The 27,538-nt window shown below is 37.7% G+C and overlaps 4 protein-coding genes across 7 annotated transcripts; 2 read left to right on the plus strand and 2 right to left on the minus strand.

Moving 5' to 3' along the window:
* Positions 1 to 209: 209 nt before the first annotated feature.
* LOC105386552 (U4/U6.U5 tri-snRNP-associated protein 2) lies at positions 210 to 8,055 on the plus strand. Of its 2 annotated transcripts, XM_048625888.1 has the most exons (11): positions 210 to 381; positions 548 to 696; positions 943 to 1,057; positions 1,297 to 1,472; positions 1,906 to 2,131; positions 3,105 to 3,228; positions 4,876 to 4,945; positions 5,285 to 5,374; positions 5,729 to 5,919; positions 6,232 to 6,384; positions 7,923 to 8,055. In XM_048625888.1, exons 1-11 carry the CDS (start codon positions 321 to 323, stop codon positions 8,017 to 8,019), a joined length of 1,452 nt encoding a protein of 483 aa, XP_048481845.1. In that variant the 5' UTR covers positions 210 to 320; the 3' UTR covers positions 8,020 to 8,055. The 2 variants fall into 2 exon arrangements, with proteins under 2 accessions (XP_048481845.1, XP_037964253.2); XM_038108325.2 differs by lacking the exon at positions 5,285 to 5,374 and having other exon boundaries at positions 211 to 381; positions 4,876 to 5,035.
* On the minus strand, positions 8,047 to 10,609 carry LOC105386554 (thioredoxin-like protein 1). Its single transcript, XM_011557142.3, has 6 exons — positions 10,418 to 10,609; positions 10,175 to 10,331; positions 9,745 to 9,855; positions 9,381 to 9,530; positions 9,031 to 9,164; positions 8,047 to 8,910 (listed from the first exon to the last, which is right to left on the minus strand). Exons 1-6 carry the CDS (start codon positions 10,513 to 10,515, stop codon positions 8,700 to 8,702), a joined length of 861 nt encoding a protein of 286 aa, XP_011555444.1. The 5' UTR covers positions 10,516 to 10,609; the 3' UTR covers positions 8,047 to 8,699.
* Positions 10,610 to 11,796: 1,187 nt separating this feature from the next.
* Positions 11,797 to 14,737, plus strand: LOC105386570. The gene is made up of 6 exons (XM_048625667.1): positions 11,797 to 11,812; positions 11,984 to 12,169; positions 12,869 to 13,051; positions 13,301 to 13,445; positions 13,860 to 14,011; positions 14,313 to 14,737. The coding sequence occupies exons 1-6, from the start codon at positions 11,797 to 11,799 to the stop codon at positions 14,699 to 14,701; spliced, it is 1,071 nt and encodes a 356-aa protein (XP_048481624.1). The 3' UTR covers positions 14,702 to 14,737.
* Positions 14,738 to 18,913: 4,176 nt separating this feature from the next.
* LOC105386551 lies at positions 18,914 to 22,342 on the minus strand. Of its 3 annotated transcripts, XM_038107740.2 has the most exons (7): positions 21,935 to 22,342; positions 21,706 to 21,828; positions 21,165 to 21,338; positions 20,835 to 20,964; positions 20,148 to 20,302; positions 19,630 to 19,867; positions 18,918 to 19,351 (listed from the first exon to the last, which is right to left on the minus strand). In XM_038107740.2, exons 1-7 carry the CDS (start codon positions 22,179 to 22,181, stop codon positions 19,327 to 19,329), a joined length of 1,092 nt encoding a protein of 363 aa, XP_037963668.2. In that variant the 5' UTR covers positions 22,182 to 22,342; the 3' UTR covers positions 18,918 to 19,326. The 3 variants fall into 3 exon arrangements, with proteins under 3 accessions (XP_037963669.2, XP_037963668.2, XP_048482073.1); XM_038107741.2 differs by lacking the exon at positions 19,630 to 19,867 and having other exon boundaries at positions 18,914 to 19,351; XM_048626116.1 differs by having other exon boundaries at positions 18,924 to 19,351; positions 21,706 to 22,342.
* Positions 22,343 to 27,538: the final 5,196 nt, after the last annotated feature.

Genomic DNA, 27,538 nt, shown 5'->3' on the forward strand with positions numbered 1-27,538 from the left:
TGTAAAGGAATGTACCTATACTAGAATATATCTGGCACGAACTGTCCCAAAAGACCGTGCACACTTATCAGTCGCGGCTGACAGCCGTGTTCGTAAGCCGTGTCCGCTAGTGTGTCGGCGCCTTTATACGGAAACTTGACTTGATTCTGAGAATAATAACGGATTGATAGTCTATGATTGAAATAACAATGACAGTGACAGTCCGATCATCAAAATTAATCTGTCTTGTCTTTTGCCTTGGGTGTTTGGTTGTTTGTTGTTCTATTTGTTTGCATTTCTGTGTATAACTTCTCAACTCCAAGCTTTTATAATATTTAAACATGTCTGTAAATGAAGCCAAGAAAAGAAAATTGTCTGAAGGCAGTAGTTCTAGTGAGCCAGGTAACTATAATTTCTAACCTAAAAGTTGCCGACACCGCATCTCTGTTGTTATTGATGTGTGTTTCGTGGGGAACTCGCTAAGCGTTCCCTTGGGTTTTTAAACTTATTACAGTTTTGCAGATAGGCATCACTACAACTGGCTAATTAAAGTTTATTTATGTTTCAGCACCAGTAAAGAAGCCAAATCACATACAATGTCCTTACTTGGACACTATCAACCGCCATGTCCTCGATTTTGACTTCGAAAAGCTATGTTCGGTGTCATTGACACGAATAAACGTATATGCATGCTTGGTCTGCGGGAAATATTTCCAGGTATGGACCACCAGCCTTTTTAATGCTCTATGAAGATCACATGAATTTGAGCCAAAATCTGCTCAAAGTTCTAATACAAATTTAATGACATACTGACAAAATTACTGAATGCAAATTGAATGCAAAAAAAAGATAACATTTTCCTGTGAGCAGGAATAAATTCAGTTCAGCCATTTGCCAATGAGGACATAGTGCAGACTCTGCATGTAGGCATATTATTAATTTATTGTAATAATTGTGTTACAGGGCCGTGGAACCAACACTCACGCATACACACACTCGGTGGCAGACAGTCACCATGTGTTCCTCAACCTTCATACATTGAAGTTTTACTGTCTACCAGACAATTATGAAGTTATAGGTGAGTTATTAGCTAGCTTAGCTTTAGAGAAAACTGTACTGAAAACTGGAGTTTTGACGACAGAATTGCAGTTTATCACTGAAAGAACTAACACCCTAAAAAATACCCATTCAGTCTTTGATAAACAATACATTCAGTACCTAATTAATTTTATCATTATTACAGTTACTGTATAAAAAATTATTCTTATAAACATAATAAATTCTGTGTTTTTGCCATAACATCAATGTTTTTTACAGATTCATCTCTAAACGACATCAAGTATGTCCTGAATCCTATCTTTGAGTCAGACTCAATAACCCAGTTGGACTTCAACACCAAGATGTCCAGAGCTATTGATGGCACCATGTACATGCCGGGTATTGTCGGCCTGAACAATATAAAGGCCAATGATTACTGCAATGTAATATTACAGGTTTGTGACAAGTTTCAGAATCCTAATTATATGTAATTCACATTTTTGAGTGTCAATTTCAGATTTCATTTATTTGTAACTTTGTATTGCTAATTTGCACCACTTATTGACTAGGGTTTGCAGGGCTACTTAGATTATTTGCATACATTCTTTTCTGAGAGGGGGCAAAGTTCCTGTATGTGGCTCTCCCTAGTGGCTCCTTTGTACTCTTCCCTTTAATTTCAGTTCAATCAGCCTAGCTCCAGAGTAAACTGGAAGCAAGCCTGGATGTTGCAATAGCTGAGATAAACACTCTCTTATCAATGATATTTTTCTTCCTGTGACTTTTCTATCCTGGCATGATCAATGCCCATTACCCTGTGAGCATCTGGCGACGTAATCGCTGACTGAATGCGACTGACTATTTATGACATAAAAATTATTTAATCCCCAGTGCCTATCCCAAGTGCGTCCGCTCCGCAACTACTTCCTCCGCGAAGAGAACTATGCAGACGTCAAGCGGCCGCCCGGAGACTCCATGTTCCTATTGGTGCAGCGGTTCGGCGAGCTGCTGCGCAAGCTGTGGAACCCGCGCGCGTTCAAGGCGCACGTGTCCCCGCACGAGATGCTGCAGGCCGTCGTGCTGTGGTCCAAGAAGCGCTTCCAGTTCATTAAGCAGAGTGAGTGGTAGAGCGAGAGCTGTGACAGTGAAAAGGCGATTTAGCCTTTTTGCTTTGGTCCCTCCATCATAAGTTCAACTAGTCCGATATGGGTGGATAGTCGAAGTTAGGGCTCCCACATATTTAAAACGATACGACGTCGAGTGGTGTCAGTCTCTCCCATTGAAGACGTGTCTCCGAGTGGAAAGTAGACGTTTTTACGATGTACAGTGCCACAAACTTATCTGTTCCGGTGACAGCTCCCATTAATGTCTAATATTTCTTCAATCTATAAGATTTTAAGTTTGCCCAAAAAGGTAATTCGCCCTTGTGGTTTTAATGAACCCATCTAATCTATATAAATATATAATTTATTAGTAAGTAAAGAGATATGAATCAATTTAGTTCGTTCTCACCGGAACAGATAAGTTTGTCGCACTATAGATATCGTATTTATGTGTGGAAGACAATAGACGGTAGTATTTGAATGAGTTCCATGTGCGTTTTTATTTACTGAAAAACAAATCAGTTATTTATTTATTTATTTATTTATTTATTAATGAAGCATGGAAAACCAACAGCATGGAATTATAGAACTAGGAATAGTTAAATTAATAGTAACAAACATGCCAGTTAAAGGTTTTCACATATAGAAACCTTATACTTTACTTAAAATTTACGATTAGCATCACAGTGAGCTAACAAATTTATTAATAATGTGGTCCTTAATTGAGTTATAACTACTACAAAATAGATCAACACCGGTATTGCTACATAGACGGTTGTATGTTTCAGCAGCTCTAATCACAAAAGTGTTATGTCTATAATTGCTATTTGAGCGAGGGATGGAAAGGAGGGGCCGAGAGCGGGTCCTCCTGGTTGGAATCCGCAAGCCGAGTTTGTTAAGTAAGTCTGGGTAGTCGACTTGGCCACGAAAGGTTTTCACCAGAAAAATTACATCACATTCGTTGACATTCATATTGCCTTTCTTCAGGTGATCCTATTGATTTCCTGTCGTGGTTCCTGAACTCACTTCACATGGCGTTGAATGGAACAAAGAAGCCAAATAGCTCCATAATATACAAGTCATTCCTGGGACACATGAAAATATACACGCGGTAAGTGAACAAATTTTACCTACGTATTTTGCCTTCTATCATCAATTCATCATGAACTTATTTAAAATTTTAGAATCAAACCTGGAATTACCCTGTACTACGTGGCTTGACTTACAAGACTATGCTGATAATGATGATGCTCAAAGTAGATCCAAAATAAGATATTTTTTTAACAAACTAGTACGGAAATGGTTTTACTGCCTTGCCATTGGTCCACGTATGGTTTATTACTACGTTGCAATAGGCAAGGCGAAAGATTTTGAAATCCTCTTCCGTAATGCAGATAACCATCTATTGTTTACAACAAAACCTTTATTTCGGTAATAAACTTAAGATTTTGGAAATTTAAAGCCATTTTTATAATCATTTTTAAATACTGCGCGAAAACAGCTCGCCGTGTCATGGCGTCGTGTGTGACGTCACACTTACGTACGTCAAATTTGTTTACAACAGCAAAGTAAACAATCACTGCGTATTTTTTGTGTTAAAAATGAATTCTAAAGTTTATAAGTGGTGTGCAGTGCCTCAGTGCAAAAATACATCAATAACGACACCCAACAAGGTGTTTGTACATGTCCCATACAAGAAAATAATAAGAGATAAAAGGTTAAAGCTTGCACGGCGAAACAAACTTCTTCGGCGAAATAAACTTCTACGAGTTTAAAACGAGTTTGATTGCTACTTAGTCATATTTATATCTAGTGTTAAAGATAACGTAGCTAGTCACGTAGCCCGCAGAGCCGACGACCGCTGGAGTACAAAGGTTCTGGAGTGGAGACCCCGTGTCGGCAAACGGCGTGTCGGTCGCCCCCCAACCCGTTGGTCTGATGATCTGCGGAAGGTAGCGGGAAGCCGCTGGATGCAGATGGCGGGTGACCGCTTGAGGTGGCGATCGTTAGGAGAGGCCTATGTCCAACAGTGGACTACAGAAGGCTGAGAGAGAGATAGAGAGAGTTAAAGATAAATACTAATAAAATAAACTTACAAAGAGGTTTTCACGTTTCTAAATTCGGAAGAGCAAAATTCTTTATTTGTTGCAAGGAACTCGCCCAACATCAATAAATCGATCCTGGGCAAATTTGCACTGTTTGCCTTAACAAAACCTGGTTCCATTGTTAAAGATAGATTCGTGTTATAAAGTCGATAAATCACAAAAACAAATATATATCAATCGTAACGCGCAATCAGTATGTAAGGTAATCAAAACACAGTGAAGCGTACATAAGTATGACGTCATGCGCTGTGATTGGCGTTTCAGTCAAAATGGCCGATTGCAGTATTTTACTCTTTTATTTTATTGAAAATCTTATTAATCTCAATTTTTTAAATAAAACTAAATCACTTTTTTAAATCCTTTGAATGTGTATTTTCCTCTAAAGTCATTAAATCTTTGATAATGTAATACTGTCGACACGCCTATTGGTTCTAACAATGACCCATCTCATTCTATCAATATAGGATATGTGCAAGAGACATAGGTATATTCAGTACCTACTTGTTTGTTAAATATACTATAGATATGCAGCCAAAAAATATACAAAATGGAATCACGACGAATAATAAATATTAGTAGCGAGATAGCATGAGTCTTTTTTATAGTTTAAATTTTAGCCTAAAGTAAACACTAACAATAAAACCTGCAAACAGGAAGCTGCCGCCCCCCGAAGCGGAGGACGCGGCGAAGGTGGACCTGGACAGCGACGAGTACCGCGAGCTGGTGACGGAGTCCCCGTTCCTGTACCTCACGTGCGACCTGCCGCCCACGCCGCTCTTCACCGACGAGTTCCGGGAGAACATCATTCCTCAGGTACCATGATTACATCATTATGACCTAACCAAGGTTAAAAGCCCCCGACATTGTACACTAAAAGTCGCATAACTTTGGAACGGCGAAGCCGATTTTGAAGAAATACGGCTTGGAACACGCGGGGTACCATAACCTATGACCCTAAAGAAACAAAACGAAATTCGGTTCAGCCGTTTGGCAGCTATGCTACCACAGACAGATACACACAGATCTGAGGTGGACCTAGATAGCGACGAGTACCGCGAGCTGGTGACGGAGTCCCCGTTCCTGTACCTCACGTGCGACCTGCCGCCCACGCCGCTCTTCACCGACGAGTTCCGGGAGAACATCATACCCCAGGTACCATGATACATGGAACTTAACACAGAAAGTCGTATATGTATGGTGGTCGCAGCTGTGGACTGTATATCCATAGGTCGCTGGTTCATATCCGGCTCGAAGGACCATGTGTGATTCGTGGAATGTAGTGACCAACGAACTTAGACAAATAGTAGCCGGTGGTGGCTACATGAGTAGTGAGTACAGAGTGTTTTGTCGCTACTTGGGAGAGATTTTCCGTAGTTAGTGAACAACTACGAGCTGATGATGATAAAAACCCGATATAACTTTTAAACATGTAAATGTTTATTACTGTCGTTTTGTCCAAATAAAGTAAATAAAAACACCTTTAATTGATTCTATTATTATTTCTAGGTGAACCTATACCAGCTGCTCTCCAAGTTCAACGGGCAAGCGTCGAAGGAATACAAAACTTACAAGGAGAATTTCCTAAAGAGATTTGAGATCACAGAGCTGCCCCCGTACCTCATTCTGTACATCAAAAGATTCACCAAGAACACTTTCTTCGTTGAAAAGAACCCCACTGTTGTCAACTTTCCAGTCAAGTAAGTAAATTATTTTTTCAGGTTTGTGTGTTCTTCAGAGAATCTTTTGACATCATTTGTTGATTGATGGCTGTAATTTTATCTAGAAAAACTGGAAATATATCCGATGATACGCATCGCATCATGAAATACGAACAATCTGGCGGCCATCTTGAATTTATGATGGATTTACAAAAAGCAAAGCAAATCAAAAATTCGGTACTCGTTTATTAAAAACTAGGCTATAGTATACCTCAATATTTCATCCAAGTACTTATGTTTACACGTCTTTGTTTAGTATTTTCTTTACACATCTCTTCTCGTGTCCGTCAGGAACGTCGACTTCGGAGACATCCTAACGCCGGAGGTGAAGGCGAAGTACAAGGGCAAGACGACGTACGAGCTGGTGGGCAACATCCTGCACGACGGCACGCCGGAGAAGGGAACGTACCGGTGCCACGTGCTGCACAAACCTACGCAGCAGTGGTTAGTGTCTTTAAGTTTAAGTTAATAATTAATCACACAGGAAGAAAACAATACGATAATTGGCCCTTTAGGAACGAGTAATACGAGATATAAAACGAATCATATACTTAATGTTTGTGCCACACTTGGCTATTCGTATTTGTTATTAATTTGCTAAATAGGTACCAAAAATGTGAGCAAATTCGGCAATAATTTTGGCCAATATATTGACCACACATGGCAGTTTTGGCAAATACGAATAGCCAAGTGGGGTGGCAGGATAATGGTCTTTGCACATTATAACAACTCACCGGCGACTCGACTCTATGCTAGACGTTGATATTTAAGCCCTGTGTCATATCTTCAAGGTTTAATTTCAAATATGTTATAATGTGCGAAGACCTTAACATTGACAAGGATCCATTTGCTAATGACACCTACAAGTATGATCCATTATAGACTATCTTTCAGTTGGGAAACCATTAGGCAGCGTTCCCACTACGCCGGACCGGCAGATCTGCCGAAAACCGGACACCGGACAGAGTGTTCACATTACATCGGATCCCGGAAGAAATTCAGACAGTTTCTGCTTGAATATCCATGCTCCGAATGACGTGAGTGGAACACGGGCGGGGCGAGGAGAGCACGAGCGGGGCGAGCGGGGGACAGATACCGGCACAAACTCGTTCACATTACTCCGGGCCCGGTCGTTCTACCGGAAATTCGTAGTGACAAAACGTTCGGTAGAAATGCCGGGCTCGGCAAAAATGCCGGACCCGGGATAATGTGAATAGCTTCATATAAATTGTACAGCCACTAGCTCTTCCGGCAGATTTACCGGCGCGGCAGATCTGCCGGTCCGGCGTAGTGGGAACGCTGCCTTAGGCTAGTGGGAACGCTGCCTTAGGCAGCGTTCCCACTACGCCGGACCGGCAGATCTGCCGCGCCGGTAAATCTGCCGGAAGAGCTAGGGGCTGTACAATTTATATGAAGCTATTCACATTATCCCGGGTCCGGCATTTTTGCCGAGCCCGGCATTTCTACCGAACGTTTTGTCACTACGAATTGCCGGTAGAACGACCGGGCCCGGAGTAATGTGAACGAGTTTGTGCCGGTATCTGTCACCCGCTCGCCCCGCTCGTGCTCCCCTCGCCCCGCCCGTGTTCCACTCACGTCATTCGGCTCGCATGTTCTGGTTCATGTTTCTCGTTTGATTCGTCTCTTCTAAGTTCACCCATTAATGTTTCAAATGTTCCAAGTGAAAATCTTTCCCGTAAAATAGGGTGTACCCAATGTTTTCTTTTATTTTGCCTTCTATTAAGATACCACCACAACACAACAATTTCGTCGTCCATTGTGCGCGCAGGTCCAAATTCAACTGAGGACTGTCTGAATTTCTTCCGGGATCCGATGTAATGTGAACACTCTGTCCGGTGTCCGGTTTTCGGCAGATCTGCCGATCCGGCGTAGTGGGAACGCTGCCTTACCATTTTAGGTTCTAGACTATTCTAGAGAAAGCTAAAAAAGCCTTTGTTATGATATTCATTGTCTGCTTCCAGGTACGAAATGCAAGATCTCCACGTGACCAGCATATTGCCCCAGATGATAACCCTGACAGAAGCATACATCCAAATCTATGAATTAAAACAAGACTAGTATTTAAGTATAAAATAAAACAAAAAATCCCGCTTACATTTGCGTATTAATTTATTGAATATTGTACAAATCCCTCATGTATTTAATTGGTCGTTTCCCCGACCGCTCTTACGCTTAAAACAAAAATAGTGTTCAGAAGTTATCATTCGATAAACATTATACAAAATATATTACAAATACGACATTTTGACACAGATAGTGAAATTACATTTTGGAATAAAATCAATACAAATGCACAATAGAATAAATTATAGTTTACATTGACGACAGTGCCAATAGGCTCAGGTATAGGAATCGCTTTTCGCTAGTCTTATTCAAGAGTATAATCTACAATAGTATAAATAGGACAATAGTATAGTATAATGGTAGTCGCACATCTAATAGATCAGCAAAATGTTAAGATAGTAAAACTTTTAGGCATTGGCACAATAATTTAAAACGCCAATGCCATTCGCAACTCTTAAACTTCTCTTTTTAGATGTGCTCCACAAAGATCCTTTAAAACTGAGCACCATCGGCGACCATCGGGACTGGAGGGTTAATCTATACTGACAAAGAACGAACGAACGAGAGCTGCCGTTCAATCCGCATGATTAATACGAGATAGAGTTACAGTAGTGGCTCAAGCAGCATCGCTCTGAAAGTTTTTCGTCATATAGTGACCCCCACATTTCTACAATTTAGTGGCTTTCCCCCTTCTTCCCGGCTACTCGCTTGAACTCGCCCATGTTGGTGGTGGAAATGGGTGAGCCGAAGAACGCGAGGTGGTCGATCTGTGTGACTTCTCCATTCGACTGGTTGTCTTTGATGAACAACTGAATGTTCTGCACTGCTTGGAACTTTACGAATTTCAGTGGGATTGGGTTCCCTTCTAATTCGGTAGGGAGCACGCTGAAAAGAATAATGGAAAATAAGTTAACTTATTTTTTATGCCTACAAAATGAATTCTAGCAAAAGTCTCTGCCTCTATGTATACCAATATTAATAATGTATAATGAAATGTACACTTACTCTAAGTCTTGCACAGATACATAGGAACTTGCTTGGTCAAAGTCTATGGTCCTTGGCTGGTTGATGAACAGTTTCACATGTTTGGGTCCTTTGTCAGCCGGACCCTTGATCTTCAGGGAATGTAGTTTTACCACCTGGAAATGAATGCTAGATTTAGGTATCTATATCTATGATAAGCAAGAAATACTGCAAAATCAATATAGTCTTAGAACAGTTTTATTAATACAAGAAAAGTGCCTTAATTTCTCATGTTACTCAGAGGAGTCTGGGTACCAGGCACTTCCATCATTCTCTATTGGTGGCCAGCAAGTTGAAACAAATGACTAATAGTTATGGATCAAGCTGCTCACCTGGTTGAAGGTAATATTGATGATGAGTTGCTCATCGCAGTCACTCTGTAGATATCCGCCGGCGGCCGTCAATGCGTGGGCCAGCGGGTGGTCATCTGCCTCGTTCAAACATTCACATTCATTCTTTACAATAAATGTGCCAAGGTCCATCTGTTGAGAGGCATATTGCGATATAAAGCTGATTCTAACCTTTTGCATATAAATTGCAAGGAGTTTGCAAGTCAACATGAATATATATTTTTTACTTCTTTGGTAACTTTTTATATTCAATGAAAGTACATAATGTATAACACAATAAGCTAAATAGATCCATTTATATCAATAAATATTAGTATTAGCACTTAGGGTGTTTCATATCACTTACATGACCTGCTACCAAGTTTTCATCATCCCCAGACTCGTCACTGCCGTAGTACTGTCGGACTTTGCTCTCTAGTGATGCCGTGTCGGCTCCCTGAAGCCGGTCGATTCTGGTCTGAAATTCATATAGTAAATAGTTTAAATATGTACATAACTACAAAAGTGCAATTAACATCCCCAGAAATTGTTCTGTCCATTGTAGCAATGGGTCATCATGCAGAACATGAGTAGTTAAAATGGATGGATATTTTCAGAACAGAATGTAGACAAACATACAAGATATGAGGTAAGATATCTGCTCCTGTACCCAGCTCAGACACATCTCAAGTAAAGAACAAAAGTCTAAGCATAAACAGTGAACAACAAATTTCACCCATGTAATCTGGGTCTGCTAGCTGATATAATAAAGGTAAATAAATGTCAGGTACCCTTACCCGATTCCTGTAGAATATGAAAGTGGGCATAGCGCTGATGCCCTGGGCGCTAGCCGTCTCCGCGCAGCGGTCCACATCAACCTTCAGGAACACCGCCCGAGGGAACTTCGCGGGCAACTGCTCAAAGAACGGAGCTATGCGCTGGCACGGAGGACACCTACAAGTAACACCAGAGTTACAACCACAACATACAGTTTCACGTAGGCGAAAGGAAGCGGTTTGCCACTGATAACTTTGACTCACCAAGTGGCTGTAAAATCCACAACAACAAGCTTCGCTCCGGCGCTTGCCATTTCCGATTGGAAGTGGGCTTCATTTTCAATAATTGTCGCTAATCCCATAGTTGCAGTTTACTAATGACTTAAAACCTTTGAAATAACACAGAAATACAGAAATTCCCGACTGACTGAATGATATTTCAAAATTCAAAATGGATGACACTGACATTGACAGTTTGATTTTTTAAATGTCATTGCTGGTGATTTTTTTCAGCCAACAATTGACCGTTAGTAAGAAAAAAGTAACATAGTAATTAAAATCAACAACTATTTTCCAACATTCTTAAAACGTTGCCATTGTTAAATTAAGGAAAATTTGTTATTGGCCTTACTATTTATACATTTATCTTGTAACTGCATATATAACGCTGTTAATTTTCTAAAAATAAATAAATAAATAAATAAATAGAAGGCAAGTAAAAAAATACTTGACCGAACGTCGACCGTGGTGGTAGTGGTTATTCTAGTATGTATTGTAGTGGTTATTCTAGTAGGTATGTACCAACTGGTACTACTGATGGGACTGGTGCACAAAGCCCTTTGGGGCTCATATTAAACGGCCGTTAGACCTTAATGCCTTTTGCACATTGGTCACACGTCCTTTTGCAATCAATCAATATTCTATCCGTTACCCAAAACATCCTTTCCCAAAACATCAGTTCTTTTAGGTATAAGTAAGTACTTAACTACCTACATACAAAAGCTCCTCAACCGCGCGCGATCGGATCGCGCGGATCGTCTGGTGCATCATCTGGTGTGGATCCGGCTATAGCACTGTAGTACCCACATAGACAAGGATGAAGCTACCTATGTACCTTGAGTGGAATTGACATTAGTACGCATGACACGTGATATTGCCAGGATGTATGGTATGATGATGAACTGGCATGTAACTCCCAACTACCCGGCGTGGCGACGTATGGCGTTATGTTTCATAATAAATGTCATCATCTTCTGTTTTCCTTTCATTATATCTTCCGTATTATGAATTTGCTAAAATAAATAGGAAATATGTAGGTAAATATAGATCAATTTGGTATACAGAGACAAACTGTATTAAGTATACAACAAAATGATAGAACCAGTTTTAATTATGTTTACTTACCACGTTATTTGACAAACAGCGTTTAACATATTCACACAAATGCCTCCCTCGCCTAGAACTAAGAACTAAGATTTGACTGTTCCTCTATGTAGGTAGGCTAATGAATCTAATTATTAATGAGGGTTTGAAGAATCTAACTCAACTCACTGTATTTCTATAGCTCTACATTCAGAGAGCTACGTGGTGGTAGAACTGTTATTGGGTATGACTATCCATGTTTATGTATAACTGATATAAAAATGTTTGCGTCTACAAGTAATGGTCACTGTATCTTGTTGCTTTCTCGGTTAGGTATATTTATTTATTTGTGTTAGTTATTTTTAAATTAGTTAAGCGTTTCGTTTAAATAAAAGTTATTTATGATGCGTTTAAAAGTTTTGCTAGTGTTAATTTTATCATGTTATTTTCCACTTCTTTTGTGTGTAGAAAATAGTGCACCTAAAGTATCATCCAAGAAGACCAGATATAATGAAAATGCTCTGTATCCAAACAAAAGTGATTTGAAAAGATACCTTTTGGCTATAACAGACGGCTTAAATTACTTTATCGAAGCTAGCATTGAGGAGGTGTATGAGAAACTGAATATTATGTTGTGGTTATCTTTGATGAATGGTAAGTAATGTCCGATTCTAGTCTGTGTGAAAAATTATAGAGATCCTCACTGAACCCACTTGTTACTCCTACCTACTAAAGGCACCTATTGGTATCGGTCTAAACGGATTTCATAAATGTATGAAAAAACGGCGTCGGCAATGGCGAATCCGATGTAGGTATGTATATAGTAGACGCGTATTAGCAATTAGTTATATTATTTACTTAATCCATTCTCCAAAATTTTCAGGTAACCTGAAAAGTGCTCTAAAGCGGAGCGGTGACAATATGGACAAAGAGGTGAAAAAATATATAGAGTATTTAATTCTTGTTGGGGACAAAACCATCAAATATTACAAGAAAAGATTAAACACCAATTATACATTGCATTTATTGTGTAAGATCTATTTATTTTATACTACTTTATTTTCTACTAATTTCACAAATTATTCTATCATCTATCTCAAAGTTAATTCATTTCCGTTCGGCATACTGAGCATTTTGTTTAGAACTTCCAAAGTACAAGTCTTACATGCTTTTAAATTTAATAACAATACCCAGCACTACTTATGTATACGTTCCTTTGATCATTGTATTATGATGAATTACCTAAACGTACACAGTCAATTGTCACATAAAGACGTAATAGGTACTTAATAACAAACGTTTACCTAACAACCGCGAACTCCACTTATAAAAATTCACCCTGATTACTTACAGATTCCAAGTTGGGTAACAACGAAGAGGTCTTGGTACATGGTCTGAAGAGGTTCAACAGTGACGATGGCTCCGTCAGTGACATTCAGATGGCGAGGTTCCAGCAGCAATGGCATAGTGGCTGCGACTACCTCAAGCAATCCCTCTTCCAACTGGACAGAGTTAACGAGACTTTTTATGTGCATTGTGAGTTTCCTATTTTTTATATACCATAGAATAACGAGTAGGTACTTGTTATTCTATGATCTCTACCCATTCTCTACCATACAAATTATATAGTTCCTAAATAAGTTGTCAGGTGGTTCTTGTTTAGTTCTAAGTTTTTGCTTAACGTGTCTGTGACAAGCACTTGTTGAGTTGTTTCAGCCGATGGAAGCTGGTGGTTGGTAACTAATATTCTTATGTAAAATGAGTTATTTTTATTATTGTTTACAGATCCATGTATAGCTTCACTAGCTAAAAATCGAAGGGAATTGTCTGGTAACATCAACAGTTTTGGATTGACCCACTGCCGGCTCAAAAAGATATGCAGGGGAATCGTTAAAAAGTGGCCAAACTTCGGATTATATTTAGTTAGCAGGTACTTTGGCCTGAACCAACCATATTTTTTTCTATATAAAGCAGGATGTACACTCATAAAATTCAATTAATTATTTATTAGGTTTTCCCTCGAGCATCACCTTATAAGGCTTTCTGCAATAATTCCAAGATAATAATGAAGTAGCCTAAAATGTAATAAAAAATGGTCCAGCCGTTTACCCGTGAAAGAGGAACCAACAAAAACTATCCTTACTTACAAAACTGTCACATTATACCTAATATAAGTGTTAGAGTAGGATGGGGCGAAGAATCCATGACTGGTTTTCATCCATTTACAGGTCTATGATATACATAGAGTTACCAACAAAGATCCATCCATATTTACACAAATATCTCTAATAAGTGTTAGTAGAATGGGCCGTAGTACCCGTTACTGATTTTCATCCATTTTCAGGTTAATGATGCTAGTGATTGCGAACCACATGCGTGGTTGTGCTATAACGGTGGACGACGGCGCTCGTACCAAGGCCCTCTGCAACCAGGCCTTTATAGAGAGCCACTACCTGGCTAAGAACAACAAAAACATGCACTCACTCATGATCTATGGTGAGTTAGAATAATTCTCTCTGTTACTACTCCGGGCTTAATAATACTTAATTATTTTTTTATTCTAATAACTACTTACCTATAAACTATGAACTTGTTTTTAAAACACATTAACTTCATAAACTACCTTCTTAGCAACAAATTAAAAGCGAGGATTTTAACTTTACATTTGAAGAAACAAAAGACTATCACATATTTGTAAAAGAAAGAAGTCAACCTGTCTTTTTAACCGCCATAAAAGATACAAATAAGCATTTTACTATCTAAGCTTTTTACTATTATTACATTAACATGTTTGCAGTGGCCCTCTGCTCAGCGTCAGGCGAGCGTAAGTTCCTGCAACGCCGCTGGTTCGAAACCCTGTTAGACCTCCAAGTCAATGACGGCTACTTCGACGGAGCTATCGGCCGTCGCTACCGTCACTGCGCCGTCAACTCCATAGCTGAAATCTGGAAGTTCATCCCAATAGACCTGATGAAGTGGGATGTGGAACAGTTCACGGCGGTGTCACTTGCTGCCTTGTCGTCCGCTGTTAGGTACATAGTGCAGGGGCAAGAGGCAGAGATAGGGAGAGAGATAGGAGTAAGTGCCATTTCTACGGTCAAAGCGGTAGGGAATGTAAGTACTACGAGTACTTCTACGGTTAAGCCGTACGGTGGATATGCTCCGCCTGGCTTGGAGTACTTGTGATGGTGAAATGTTAACAAATTAAGCATACGAGCAAAGTCTAATTATATGCAATTATATGCAAAGTCTAATTTTAATGTTGTTTTTTAATTTCTTATTAATATCATAAAAAACTCATTTTATTGAGCATATCCATATCTATTGTAATATTATTTTAATTACCAACCTCTGAATAAAATATGGATTTTGTTATTGATTCTTTTCAATTTATGTAGAGACCAACTTTCCTTGTACCTACAGGTATATTTTTGTGAGCAGAATGAGTTTTCTCACAAAATATATACATTTAAGATGATTATGATTGATCTGTACCTTCTTATATTGTTCATTTGTGTACTTACATACTTGCTCAATACAATGTAAACTTCGTATTGTAAACGAGAGGATTTTCTGCCAACAAACCTCACGGTTTCGCAAATCTATGTGTCTGTAAATTGTATTGTGCTTTTGTAAATAAATGTGTTTAACTATAAATGTGTTTAACTTATAATTTTAACAATGAACTAAAACATCCTACCATGCTCAATAATGTTTAATTAAAATGAATAATCTAAATACCACTTTACTCGGCTATAACTATCGTCCTTATTATCAATAGTGAGTACCTACGGTATAACAATGTATATCAACTGGAACTGAAACTCAAGGAATACATAAAAATGTTTCCAATATTACTTATAAACGTGTTTCTATTTACGTTGAACGTGTTTGTGTGCGCAAACATGGATACCAACCTGGATTCACCTGGAGCTGGTGATGTGGAGAAGTATCTGGTGTCCATCACGAGAGGCCTAGCGTATTTCCTCGACGTCAATGTCGGTGGAAACGGAGACAAACTGAGCATTATGATGCTCTTCTTCATTTTGAAAGGTAAGAAAATACATGTTATAGCTATAGTAAGTGGTAAAGGTAAGAAAATACATGTTATAGCTATAGTTAATTAGGTAAGTATACCTTCTATGTAGGTAAATTTAATTATAATTAAGTTAGAACACATACAAAAATAACCATAGTTAGGTACATTGTAATTGAGGAGGTTCAATTCCCTATTTGTAGTATTGTAAGTAATATACATTCAAGCATCGTATCCTTTTATATCTAACATTTTAGTACTTACACAAATATGTTTTAGCCAACTTGAAGCACACCTTACAACACGGGGTCAGCATTGCAGAAGATGACAGAAGATACGCTGAGAAGGTGATAGAAATAGCGGATAGATTGATAGCCGTCTACGGGAACCAACTGAACACTGAAGACGATGACGACTGGAAATGTGAGAAAGTATTCGGTAGAGATTCTTCTCTCCTTACCTTTCGGGTCCCTCGAATGGAGCTTTTGTACATAATTATTTCCTTTTAAGGTGCTCATCCCCTTTCTTAAAGCTTAGATCTGTGCTAAGTTAAGGATACTGCAAAAGTGGTGTAGACTTGTAGTAAGCTCAAATGAGGGTTTATACCTATATTACAAAGTCATGCCATAAGTAGGAAGGAGCTAAACAGTTTTCACGAATTTTCCACATTTCCTAACGATAATGTATGTTTTTTTTGCACTGTAAGAGGCATCGTATGTACATAAATTCCAAGGAACTCATTGGCACCTTGAAGGGTTTTTATATAAAAAAAAACCGGCCAAGTGCGAGTCGGGCTCGCGCACAAAGGGTTCCGTAGCAGCAAAATTACAGTTAAATCAACCTATCTCAAAAACTATAAGAGATACTTTGATCAAACCAAAAATCGTTGAAAGAGTTAATTAGCATGCATCACCTCTATTTTTTTAGAATTTTATACCCCGTAGTTATAAAAATAGAGGGGGGGGACATACTTTTTACGACTTTGAGAGCTGATATCTCAAAAACCGTTCACTTTAAGAAAAATGTTTTTTAGAAAACTTTATATCATTTTAAAAGACCTTTCCATTGATACCGCACACGGGTATGTACATCGAAAAAAAAATTTCATCCCTCAGTTACATGTATGGGGGGCCCCACCCCCAATTCTTTTTTTTACTATTTAGTGTCATATTTTTGTAGCGGTTCATACAACACATATTCCCATCAAATTTCATCACTGTAGTACTTATAGTTTCCGAGTAAATCGGCTGTGACAGACGGACAGACGGACAGACGGACAGACGGACATGACGAAACTATAAGGGTTCCGTTTTTGCCATTTTGGCTACGGAACCCTAAAAAAACGAATAATTAGGTACGTAACGACCAACGTAAGTCTGAGCAAACTGGAAAACTTTTACCAAACTAGAAATCATTATCAATTCGTTTCCTGTATAACCTTCAGTGCTCCTCTTCTTACCTCACGTGACTATGACACCAACCTCGTTTTTTTCAGTGGCCTCTCTAATGGAGCACGATATAGTCATAATGAAGACTCTGAAGTTATTTAACACCAACATCAGCAGCTCCAGTGACGCGGGTTCCAATCTTGACAGTCTTGAGCGGCGATGGAACAACTCCTGTGACTATCTCAACCAAGGAATTGTAAATCTAGATCATGATAAATACAACTTGTCATTGCAATGTAAGTATATGAATGAGTTGGTATAAGAAATAAGACGGTCGGATAGTGCAGTGCTTAGTGACTTTGTCTGTTGTGCGGAAGGTTTGGGGTTTGGTGGTTCGGGTTCGGTTGATAAACAATCTATAGCCCGCCTACCAAGCTTGTAGAGTGCCATATTATTTTATAGACTTCTATCTAAGAAATTGGAAGCCTATAAAAAATATGCGATTCTACAGGTTTGGTATTTGTAACAATTTCCCTTACCGTTTGATATAATTATATTTTTACATAATTAGGTGCATAACAAAGTATAGTTTTGATATTACAGACACGTGTGTGGCAGCCCTAGGCAAGAGAGCTTTGTATTACCCCGGGTCAGGAGAGGTACACTGCCGCGTTGCGGACAACTGCACTGAGTTTTTACATAAATCACCCAACTTTGGCATGTATCTCTATAACAAGTAAATATAAATTGCACAAAATATTATTAAATTTTTTAGTTTGCTAACGTATAAAGATTTGTCGACCCTATCTATAATGGGCATAATGGCTAAGATCTCTAAGTATACATCGGTACGTATCTCCAAGGCGGATGCATTTCATTTCATAATTTAACGGAATGATTTTCGTTTGTCAGTTTTATTGAAATAGATACAGCCGTTTACAGGTTATTCCTAGGTAGTTAATAAGCCTTCATGCCTACACCATGATGGTTTATGTAAGATTGTTCGTATAATTTCAGGATCTTTTTAATCGGCATCGCAACTTACGTAAAAGGTTGTTCGCTGACAGCAAATGACAGTTTAGTTCTGAGCACCCTCTGTGCGCAGGCGCACGCTGAGAGCGAGTACCTCGTGAAGCACGGCGTCGATCTTCAGCTGTTTACACTTTATGGTAAGAAAACCATATTTTTTCAAGTATTATTCGTTCAGAATTTCCAGCACTACAATCTCTACATGCTGGGAGCTCCTATGTAGGGGCTACATAGGGGTTAGAAGATGTTCTTCTCCACGGTTCTCCTGCGCAAATTCTCCTGAATTTCGGAAAATAGACGCTATATAACGGTACAGTGGTTACTGTAGCTATAATTACAAAGCAACGTATGGCGATCAAGGGTGTTCACACCCTAACCTAAACTTACCCAAAATCAGTAAGAAACAAAGACAAAAGCCACATTCACATTAATTTCGGTTTTATCTTTTCAGTAACCTTCTGTTCAATGGCCGGAGAGTCCCAGTTTTTCCGACGCAGCTGGTTCGAAAAAGTCCTGTCTCTCCAAACAGAAGACGGCAGCTTCTCCGGAGCTATCGACAAGAACCACAGACAATGTGCCCTGGGTCACATCCTCAAGGTATACCCTGAGGGTTCGACCTCTACTGGTGAACATTTGATGCAATGGGACAGCGAGCAGTTTTCAGCGAGCGCGGTGACCGCTTTGGCTGCAGCTGTCAGATTCGTTCTGGAACCTCGTAGAAAGGGGTCTATTGTGATTAACTATTCGTATGTGCCGCATTTGTGAAGTTATATAGGTATATAGAAATTATGTAGGTACGTGGTCTTTGGGAAAATTTCTGATAGAATTTATATAATAATATTCTATCAGATTCTGTAAGGTGAGATCTCATCTACTTATTAGCATCTAACTTTGTGGGAAAGAATAAAAATTCAAAGTCATTAGATATATGTATGTTTTATTTCCTATACAATAATTATAAGTCAATTAAAATAAATTCACAGCAAGTCATTCGAAATAATAATATTATACAATGTAGGAAGATCTACTTCTTATACTTAATTAGCATGAATTAAATTTGATAGCATTGGAAATTGGTGACTAGTCAAAAATCATTCATTATAAGTACTAAGTACTTACATGGTTTTCAATTTAGTCATATAATTTATATTCCTATTTCCAAAATAAACCTTATAGCCGTAGCGAGTCCTGCTAGTGATACAGCAGTGAAATGGGTGTAGGATATCGGGTCGATAGAGTTGGTTTTCCCTCGTCGGCACTGCCTGTGTGACACCTCATCTACAGGGTTTATAAAATGTCCATCCTTTTGTTGCAACTCTAATGTTCTTTCCAACCAATCACGTCGCAGAAAGTTAGAATTACCAGTCAAGCCGCACAGGGTCACTGAAATATTATTATATTATATTCATGGTTATATTTATTATATAAATGATTTTCTTATATTATACTGAAATTTATTGTAAGCATTAGCATGTAATGAAATATGTTAATGTTTATACACACATTATTGTATAGGTACTAAATTATGTAGGTATACAATTTGCAACACTCTCTTTAAGGTCTTTTAGTACATTAGATAGAAAAATTAATGTACGAATATGTTATGTTAAAAGATAGGAAGTTGAAGTGTTATTTTAAATAACTTTTGCTTGTATCTGTACCTGGATTCACTGTTTTCAATGTAATATGTTTCCAAGATATATCTAGCTGCGCTGGTTATACTAAGCAATGACGTCATAGTAAAGTGAATTGTATTAAAACGAACATCTTTACATTTTACTCGAGCCGATTCCTCTATTTCGTTGAGAAAGCAACCCGTATTAGTTTGTAGTGACATAGCTTGGTTTAGCCAAGAACTACGAATGAAATTGGAATCACCGACCACAGCACATAAGCCAACTGAAAATGATAACGATAAGTATAGAAAAAAATTGACACACTGATAACAGCAACAACAAAATACTGAAAATAATACAATACAATACAGACGATAACACAAAAGGTTGCTGTTATGAATGCGTAACGTAAAATAATTAACAAACTGTATTTAAAAGAACAAGCGTGCCGCGGTAACGTTATTTTGTTTTTTTAAAACGTTGAAATTAATAAATAAAACTCTAAATTTTGGGTTTCAGGCCAGTTTTCTTTAAAACATTATATGAATGTGTAAGCAACTTACCAAACTCCATCAATAAGTCCAAGTTAACGTAGTTATTTCCCACAATGTAGATACTCTCAATATACGCCCGATCGCAGAGAGATTTTAGTAGAGTCTTGTCATCAGATGTGATGTCGCAACCAACTATATAATTGGTCAGAATAAGAAGAATCACCCTGTAAGTAAAGTTCAGGACACTTCTATCGTACATAAATTCATAATTTAATAACATGTCATACTTAAATGCAGAAAATTTATTTGAAAAGATTCTGTCTGGTTAGTGCTTCTGGAGAAATTATAAGTCCAATTTTTTTTTACTTTAACTATATTTATTGATTGGGATTGATTTCATATTAGACTAATTACAACAATAAAAGAAAATAAAACTAACGAGGCTTAGATATTAAGTGAATAAACCGCCCCGAGACATAACTGACGAAAATGTGCCCAATTTAGATTGCGATGTAAAAGCACAGCTAAAGAGATATCAGTATCCACTCCACTCCCAATGCTTTGGTCCATTAACGTATCTGAACCAAAAGGTTGAAAGACACGGAAGATAAATTAGGAGAAAATTATGTTTTAATTCTATACATTTACACTTTTCAGTATATAGGTATATTTTTTTCAATATGAAAATTACAGCTTTGGGTGGATACTTTATATCTTTTGCTGACTGTACATTTCCATGGTAAATAAAATACATACTTGTGACTCAGAACGTAGCCAGCTTCTGTTGCATTTAAAATACTGTTGTAGTCACAGGTGAACTGTTGGGAACAGTTGATTGGGTAGTCATGTGTTCTCTCAAATTTCGTCATTTCTGCAATACATTTTCCTGAAAAATACTGTTCATGAAAATCTATTTAATTTTTACATAGGGTAAAAGAGACAGTTGGTTTAACACTTTTTTTTCACAATGTCGACGTTAAGTGATACTACCGAGTCCGCGTTGTTCTATGTTAGATATAGAAATTATGAATTTAAGTGGTTTATAAGAAAAAAATGGCTTTAAAAAACAAGGACGTCTCAGCTTACCGTATTGTTTCCAAAACGATCCAGGAATAAAAAGGGTCTCATTTAAATAAACGCACAGGTCAGGACCAGTGTTTAATATATTTTCGATATCTGTCGGAATTACTGGGATAAGGTCTGGATAAAAATCGTTTTGTTTTCTTAGAAATATTTCGTCTTCCATGTAAAATTTCTCCGCTGTAAAGAAAATGCATCATCAAACATAATGTATTAGCCAGAATAATAAGTTCAGTACTCGTTATTCTATTTTAATAGTGAAATGTGCAATAATTATTACGGATAGTGTTAAATTCGAGAACTAAATTAGGTACCGACCCATAGTCATTGATCTTTCGTACACAGCTAGATCTAATGCAGGAAAACCAACCTAAGTATTACAATAATGTTGTATTTATTATAAAATAGGGTAAAACACCCAATATCCGGCCATTTCAATGAGTTTTTACGGTCATCTGTAGCAGGTTCATTTCTTGTCGCTCATTAACTAAATCCGATTTTTAATTTTAAAACTAGAATACTGGTGCGAATAATTAATAATACTTACGAAAATGAATTGCTTCTGAAATAAGAGTGATTAAAGTTTCAGCGCCGTCCACGATGTTCTCCACGTATATTCTCATGTTGCTGCTCATTTTGTCACTTCTCAGCAATGCGTGCTTTAGATTAACTAAAAAAATATTTGTAATTTTCTTTTACATTTCCATAAAAGCTAAGCAAAAATTAACCCTGTTTTTTTTCTACAGATTTTCTATTTTGTTTTGGTAGGTAGGTACCTTTTGCCAAAAATATTCCGAACAATGTATTCTGGTTCATAGTAGCTTCCGGATCACCCACGTAACAATTCATTATACCCTTGATAGCCAACAGGTAACGTTTTAAATCATTTGGCTGAGGTGGGTCACTGTTTACATTCGCAAAAACTTTAGACATATTCACGGTTAACCTAGAAGTAACTTCAGCACAAACTACCACTGAAAACAACACTGAAATTAAAATAAAGTTTTGAGAACTAATTAACATGGTTGGTAAATACTATGGACTTCTATGAAGTGTTGTTTCAACGTAACTGGGACATAAACTGAAAAAACTGGACTGAATTGTTCAGCGCACTGAACGACAGTGGAAGTACTAGTACTGGTATTGTTGAGAAAATATTTACCTTTGAGAGGTGATAGTGCATCGATACTATATAGGTTTTTCCACAATAATTATCCTACTTCGGTTAAAATATTAGCAATAGCGTTTCAACTATCTAAGCTCAGTCGAAAGTATATCAATTTAATTCAGTAACAAATATTTCACTAAAGTTATCTTTTAACGTATACTTACCTAGTAAAAACTTGGTTTTTTTCCAATTGTTAGCGCCTAAGTTGGATTATAAAAACCTTTAGCAATCTGTAGACAGATGAGCTCATGCAATAGCAATAAGTCGAAGGCGTGGCACTCACCCGCACTGGAACAGTCAGAGTGGAATTCTACTCTTGGAGCCCTATGTCCCTGATAAGTGATCCCAGAACCTGATGAAGATATAGCAAACGGAACTGAATAGTCTTATGTTTGAGACTAGCTCCCCGCCGCGAGCTTCGCTTCGCCTATATTCTCCTACCCGTGATGGAAGGTCTCTCGTCCCTAAGGCTCTTTTCTCGTACCAATCGGTTGTCAACATATTTAAAGATATATCATGTCGCATCACAACAATATCTCTAACATTGAGTGTTCCTTCAGAAGTAAATCAGGCTTTGTTTGTGGAGTTTATTAAAAGCTATCGTTGTCATTTGTCGGACTCAACCCAATCCTGGGATGATCCGCGCTGCGGGCGGCATCTAGCGGCAGAGAATTGAGAATTCACAAATTGGAATTATAAGGATTTATGTTGGGAGACCGCCGACGCCGAGTAGTGATGGATTTTCTTATACAGGGTGTTGCAAAAGTGGTTTAGTAAGCGGAAAAGAGGTGACTCAGGAGGTTCTATTCTATTCTATCAGGACAGGAGTTCATTCTGAACAAATTTATTTAGTTCTACATCTTTCGGAATTTATGAAAAAAAATCAACCCCCCATAGTCAAAAGGCACTTGACGTGACCAACTAAATTACTATAGAAGTCAAGAAATACCTAAAAAGGAATTGTACTTAGGTAGCTTAGGTATAGCAACGTACCTAAGTGCTAAAAGGAACATAATATTCATCGTGTAGCTTCACAATCGCAAATCGATATGTACAATTTGTACACGAGAAAATTCTTGTTAGTTCAGCACTTTTCCACTAGATGTCTTATTACTAGGATTTCATTTAATGAAACGAATAATATTAGTACGTTCAGATTATACTGTATATTTTCAAGTAGGTAGTAGTGAGTAGGTATACATTTTATGATTTTTTTGTAATCTTTATACATACCTAATCAGATTGTACCTTGAAGATACAGTACGTCTATTCTATTCTAGTATAATAAAAAAAAGAATAGAAATAGAATACAGTACGTCTAGTACAGGTTTAGATAGTTCATCGAATAAATAAAAAACTACAATAGTTTCAGTTTTCTCACATACAAAGTGGCGCTCCTAGCGGAAACTATCATGTAACTTTTGACGGATAATGTATGCAGGTGACAGAAGAAAACCAAAACTTTTTTCGTTTACATAAATTGCAAAACTCGTACTAGAGGCCCTGGATTTCCTCACTTCATCAACGACCTGGCAACAGGAACGTTACTTATAAAATTCTTCTAAATTCCAGTAGTCACTAGTCAGTAGGTTAATTCGTTTTTTTCGTGTAAATAGTGTTATTTTATGACGACCGAATGGCGTAGTGGTTAGTGACCCTGACTACTGAGCCGAAGGTCCCGGGTTCGATTCCCGGCTGGGGCAGATATTTGTTTAAAGACAGATATTTGTACTCGGGTCTTGGGTGTTGATATTTATATTTAGTATCTATCTATCTATGTATTTGTGTAGATATATCAGCTGTCCGACACCCATAACACAGGTTCTGCCTAGCTTGGGGTCGGATGGCCGTGTGTGAGATGTCCCCACATATTCTGGCCTTATGCGCTTGTGTGATGCAACTCTCTTCACAGTTACTGTATCCGGTCAACCTCTACCTGCTTGATAACTTCCTATTAGGGTTTCTGATTTCTCGACCTGTTTTCGTTCTCGAGCCCAAATTCTCGAGTCTTCTCGAGTCTCGAGCCTTTCTAAGAAGACCTTTAGAAAAAGGCCTAAATTTAAATAAAAAAACTCAAAATCTCCTTTTTTTACTTTGAAGTTGACAAAGTCAAAAAATACTCTACTAATACTCATAATTAGCTGTGTAGCTAGCTACTTATTACTAGTAGTACTAGTACAAGGTGGGCCAAAAGTAATCACCCTATTGGAAGTTGCTCTCATTTGTGCAAATGGCCGCCAATTTCAAATCAGTTTTGATAATGCAGAATACAAGTTCAGAAGCCGTGGAGTGATATACTTCCCAAGAATTGTGTTTATTCAGTTTTCGGGCCGCCTTTTTTTTCGTTTTATCTGTTATTTTTCCCTGCAATATCTCCCCATTTAACCGTTTCAGACAGTTTTTCTGGGGTTTTTTGAAGTCCCGTGTTTATGTGAATAAGCTCGTGTCTCTGGAAGCCCTTGAGGACAACATTCGACACGAGTGCGAGAATTTCTCGCCCGAAGTTTTTGCTGAAGTGATGAGAAATGCCATAAAACGAGCCCGTATGGCAATCAATTGTGACGGCGCCCATTTGGCCGATATCATCTTCTCGACTTTACCTCTCGAATTGTAAAGGTTCAAATAAACATAATCAAAAAACAGAATGGAAGTTTTTCATTTAGAAAAGAAATGAGAGCCAAACAACATCGGATGACTTATTTTGGTCCACCAGAACTAAGAAACAGTAGATACGTAACTATTACTACGTTATCTTTTAATCATTTATTGGTATCATCAGTACCTACAGCACTAGCTTAAATGGAGATGAAACATATTAATAAATCATAATACACGCGCATAGTATTCGTGTGTGTTATGCGACGCAGGAAAATTCGAATCGAATATTCTTAATTTTTATCTCAAGGCTCGAGAAATTCTCGAGTCTTCAGATTTTTTTCTCGTCTCGAACCAACCCGAATTTCTCGAATCTTCTCGAGCTCGAGAATTCTCGAGCAGAAACCCTACTTCCTATAGACAGGACGACATTATTTTATATGTATATGTAGCGAGGTCACCTGCCATGTCACTTTCGAACTTGGCCAAGAGGAAGGCCAGGACTTGCAGGTACATAGCCATACTACTATGTACTTACTAAAGTATAAAGTATGTTACAAGGGCGTGAATCTACGCTTTCTTGGAAAAAGTATCTTTGAGCAATGTTGTGAAAAAGGGTAATATTATTGAATAATATAGTTAGGTGTACGAGGGATGAGTCGGGGGTCACAAAAATGCGTGTCCATCGGGCTATACTTATATGAATAGGTACCTACCATTAGAGTATTTATAGACATTTTCAAAATTCGTTTTAATGAAGATAAAAATATTTACCTACATTACACGTTGAGGTACATAAAATAAACGCTTCATTTACAGTTTCATAGAGCCACAGGCCACGGCAAGTCAGAGTGGTGCGGCGCGGTGGCGGCGGCGGCGACGGCGGCGGTTCATTGGTCATTCAGACTGCATTGAGGATCGTTGACACCACGTGACATACATTTTTTTATTGTTCGTGTTCTGTTTCACGTCTAGACGAAGCATGTTGAAGGGAATAAATGATTTTGTAATACCTAGGTAGGTGTTTGTAAAGGGATATGCAACTGTTTATGGCCACCGGTAGGTTTACAATATTTATAGGTTAGTACCTCTACTATTTAGCATGAATATTTTAATAATCCTGTTAGTCTATTTAACCACGTTGAAAACCCGTTTAACTAATTTACCATCTTTATTTTTGCAAAGATTCGATAATCACAAGTTTAGTCATGCGTGAGGATGAATCGATCAAAGATTTACAGGTAAATATATTTAAAATATTCTTAAAGCACCAAGGAGTATTAAAGGGACGGTCCGTTAAGAAGAATGATTCGCCTCTTTTGAATGCATCCAACAAGGAAGAGCCTCGACAAAACACCTTTTTTCAGTTCTTTTTTCAAAATATTTATTCATTAAACATGACTCAATGAGTACCGGTAAAATTCCATTGCTTTTAAGGGTCATTCTACCAAACATCGATTTTTATGTTCGCGTGAAATAACTCTTAAAATATAATACCTAGACGTTAATAATGTACTATCACAATCAAGCCGGGATCGTGTTCTATGTGTTCTCCATAAAATATAATGAAAATTTTCATTATTTATTGAAAAAACCATATCGACACTATGTGATTTGTCACGTCGTGTCGATTGTTCGCGAGCGTGGTAGCACGGTTTGAGCAGCTATAAAAAAATATTGTGTAGAGATAGGATTATATTTCACATAATAAAATAAATTACAATACTTTTACTTATTCATAGTTAAATATTATATTTTTCCAACAATTAATTAAAAAAATACAGACCATTCTACAACCGTTATAAAAAAATAGTCACAAATGTCGACGTTCATAAATCACGATTTTATGAAGGTAAATATTTTACTCTGTGAACATATTTTTTTATTAATGGCAACTCTAAACCACACCTGTCATTGCCAAGTCTAAAATTTTCGTGGGGAATGAATAGTTTTTTTGTAATTCAAAATTCAATATACGTTCTACACCTGTGTCAAAGTTGACCTGTCACAAATGAGGAGGCTATAAAAAATAAATGGATCATTCAATTACAATTTTTGTTACTTGACTTAGTGAGTATGAGAGTACTTAGCACATTTTTAAAACATGCACAAGTTTAACATCATATTGAAGCTAATATGGCGTATTTTGTCGATGTTCTCACTAATGTCGATGTCACGCGTGATGAAAAATTGTTCGACAATTGTGATTTTGTTCGACACGAGGTGACAGATGCTTCTAGGACTTTGGTCAAATATCTATTAACTGTGTATTTTTTTTTCTATTGCTTATTGCATTCACTAATATAATTGTTTACCGAGATAAATATGTCAAAAAAGTTAACAGATGTATCAAACATGCGATGCAGGCGTTATTATATGTCTTGTCGACACTTGTGATTTTATTTGATCGACACAAGTGACTGTAGCTTGTAGTGTGTTGTGAAATTTCTGTTAATTATACTATATAATGTACCGATCTTTTTACCTAGGTTTAGGGTTTTTACCAAAATAGGGGTAAAGACGAAGTTAAAGCAAGAAATACACGGTTTAAGTAATAAATATTAAAAATGAGTAAATTAATGCTAGAATAAGAAATTTGACACAAACAATACAGTAA

Source organism: Plutella xylostella, chromosome 15, assembly GCF_932276165.1.
Source record: "Plutella xylostella chromosome 15, ilPluXylo3.1, whole genome shotgun sequence".
NCBI lineage: Eukaryota > Metazoa > Arthropoda > Insecta > Lepidoptera > Plutellidae > Plutella > Plutella xylostella.

Bases quoted from the DNA above. Each gene is read 5' to 3' on its own strand.
- LOC105386554 (XM_011557142.3), bottom strand. From the start codon at position 10,515: ATGGGATTAGCGACAATTATTGAAAATGAAGCCCACTTCCAATCGGAA. The intron at 9,531-9,744 runs GTAAGTGATATG...GCCTCTCAACAG, and splicing joins AAAACTTGGTAGCAGGTCAT to ATGGACCTTGGCACATTTAT. The intron at 9,165-9,380 runs GTGAGCAGCTTG...ATTCATTTCCAG, and splicing joins TCAATATTACCTTCAACCAG to GTGGTAAAACTACATTCCCT.
- LOC105386552 (XM_048625888.1), top strand. From the start codon at position 321: ATGTCTGTAAATGAAGCCAAGAAAAGAAAATTGTCTGAAGGCAGTAGT. The intron at 1,058-1,296 runs GTGAGTTATTAG...TGTTTTTTACAG, and splicing joins AGACAATTATGAAGTTATAG to ATTCATCTCTAAACGACATC. The intron at 1,473-1,905 runs GTTTGTGACAAG...TTTAATCCCCAG, and splicing joins ACTGCAATGTAATATTACAG to TGCCTATCCCAAGTGCGTCC.
- LOC105386570 (XM_048625667.1), top strand. The intron at 13,052-13,300 runs GTGAGTTTCCTA...TATTGTTTACAG, and splicing joins CGAGACTTTTTATGTGCATT to ATCCATGTATAGCTTCACTA. The intron at 13,446-13,859 runs GTACTTTGGCCT...ATCCATTTTCAG, and splicing joins GGATTATATTTAGTTAGCAG to GTTAATGATGCTAGTGATTG.
- LOC105386551 (XM_038107740.2), bottom strand. From the start codon at position 22,181: ATGTTAATTAGTTCTCAAAACTTTATTTTAATTTCAGTGTTGTTTTCA. The intron at 20,965-21,164 runs GTAAGCTGAGAC...AGTATTTTTCAG, and splicing joins ATCGTTTTGGAAACAATACG to GAAAATGTATTGCAGAAATG. The intron at 19,868-20,147 runs GTAAGTTGCTTA...TATCATTTTCAG, and splicing joins GGACTTATTGATGGAGTTTG to TTGGCTTATGTGCTGTGGTC.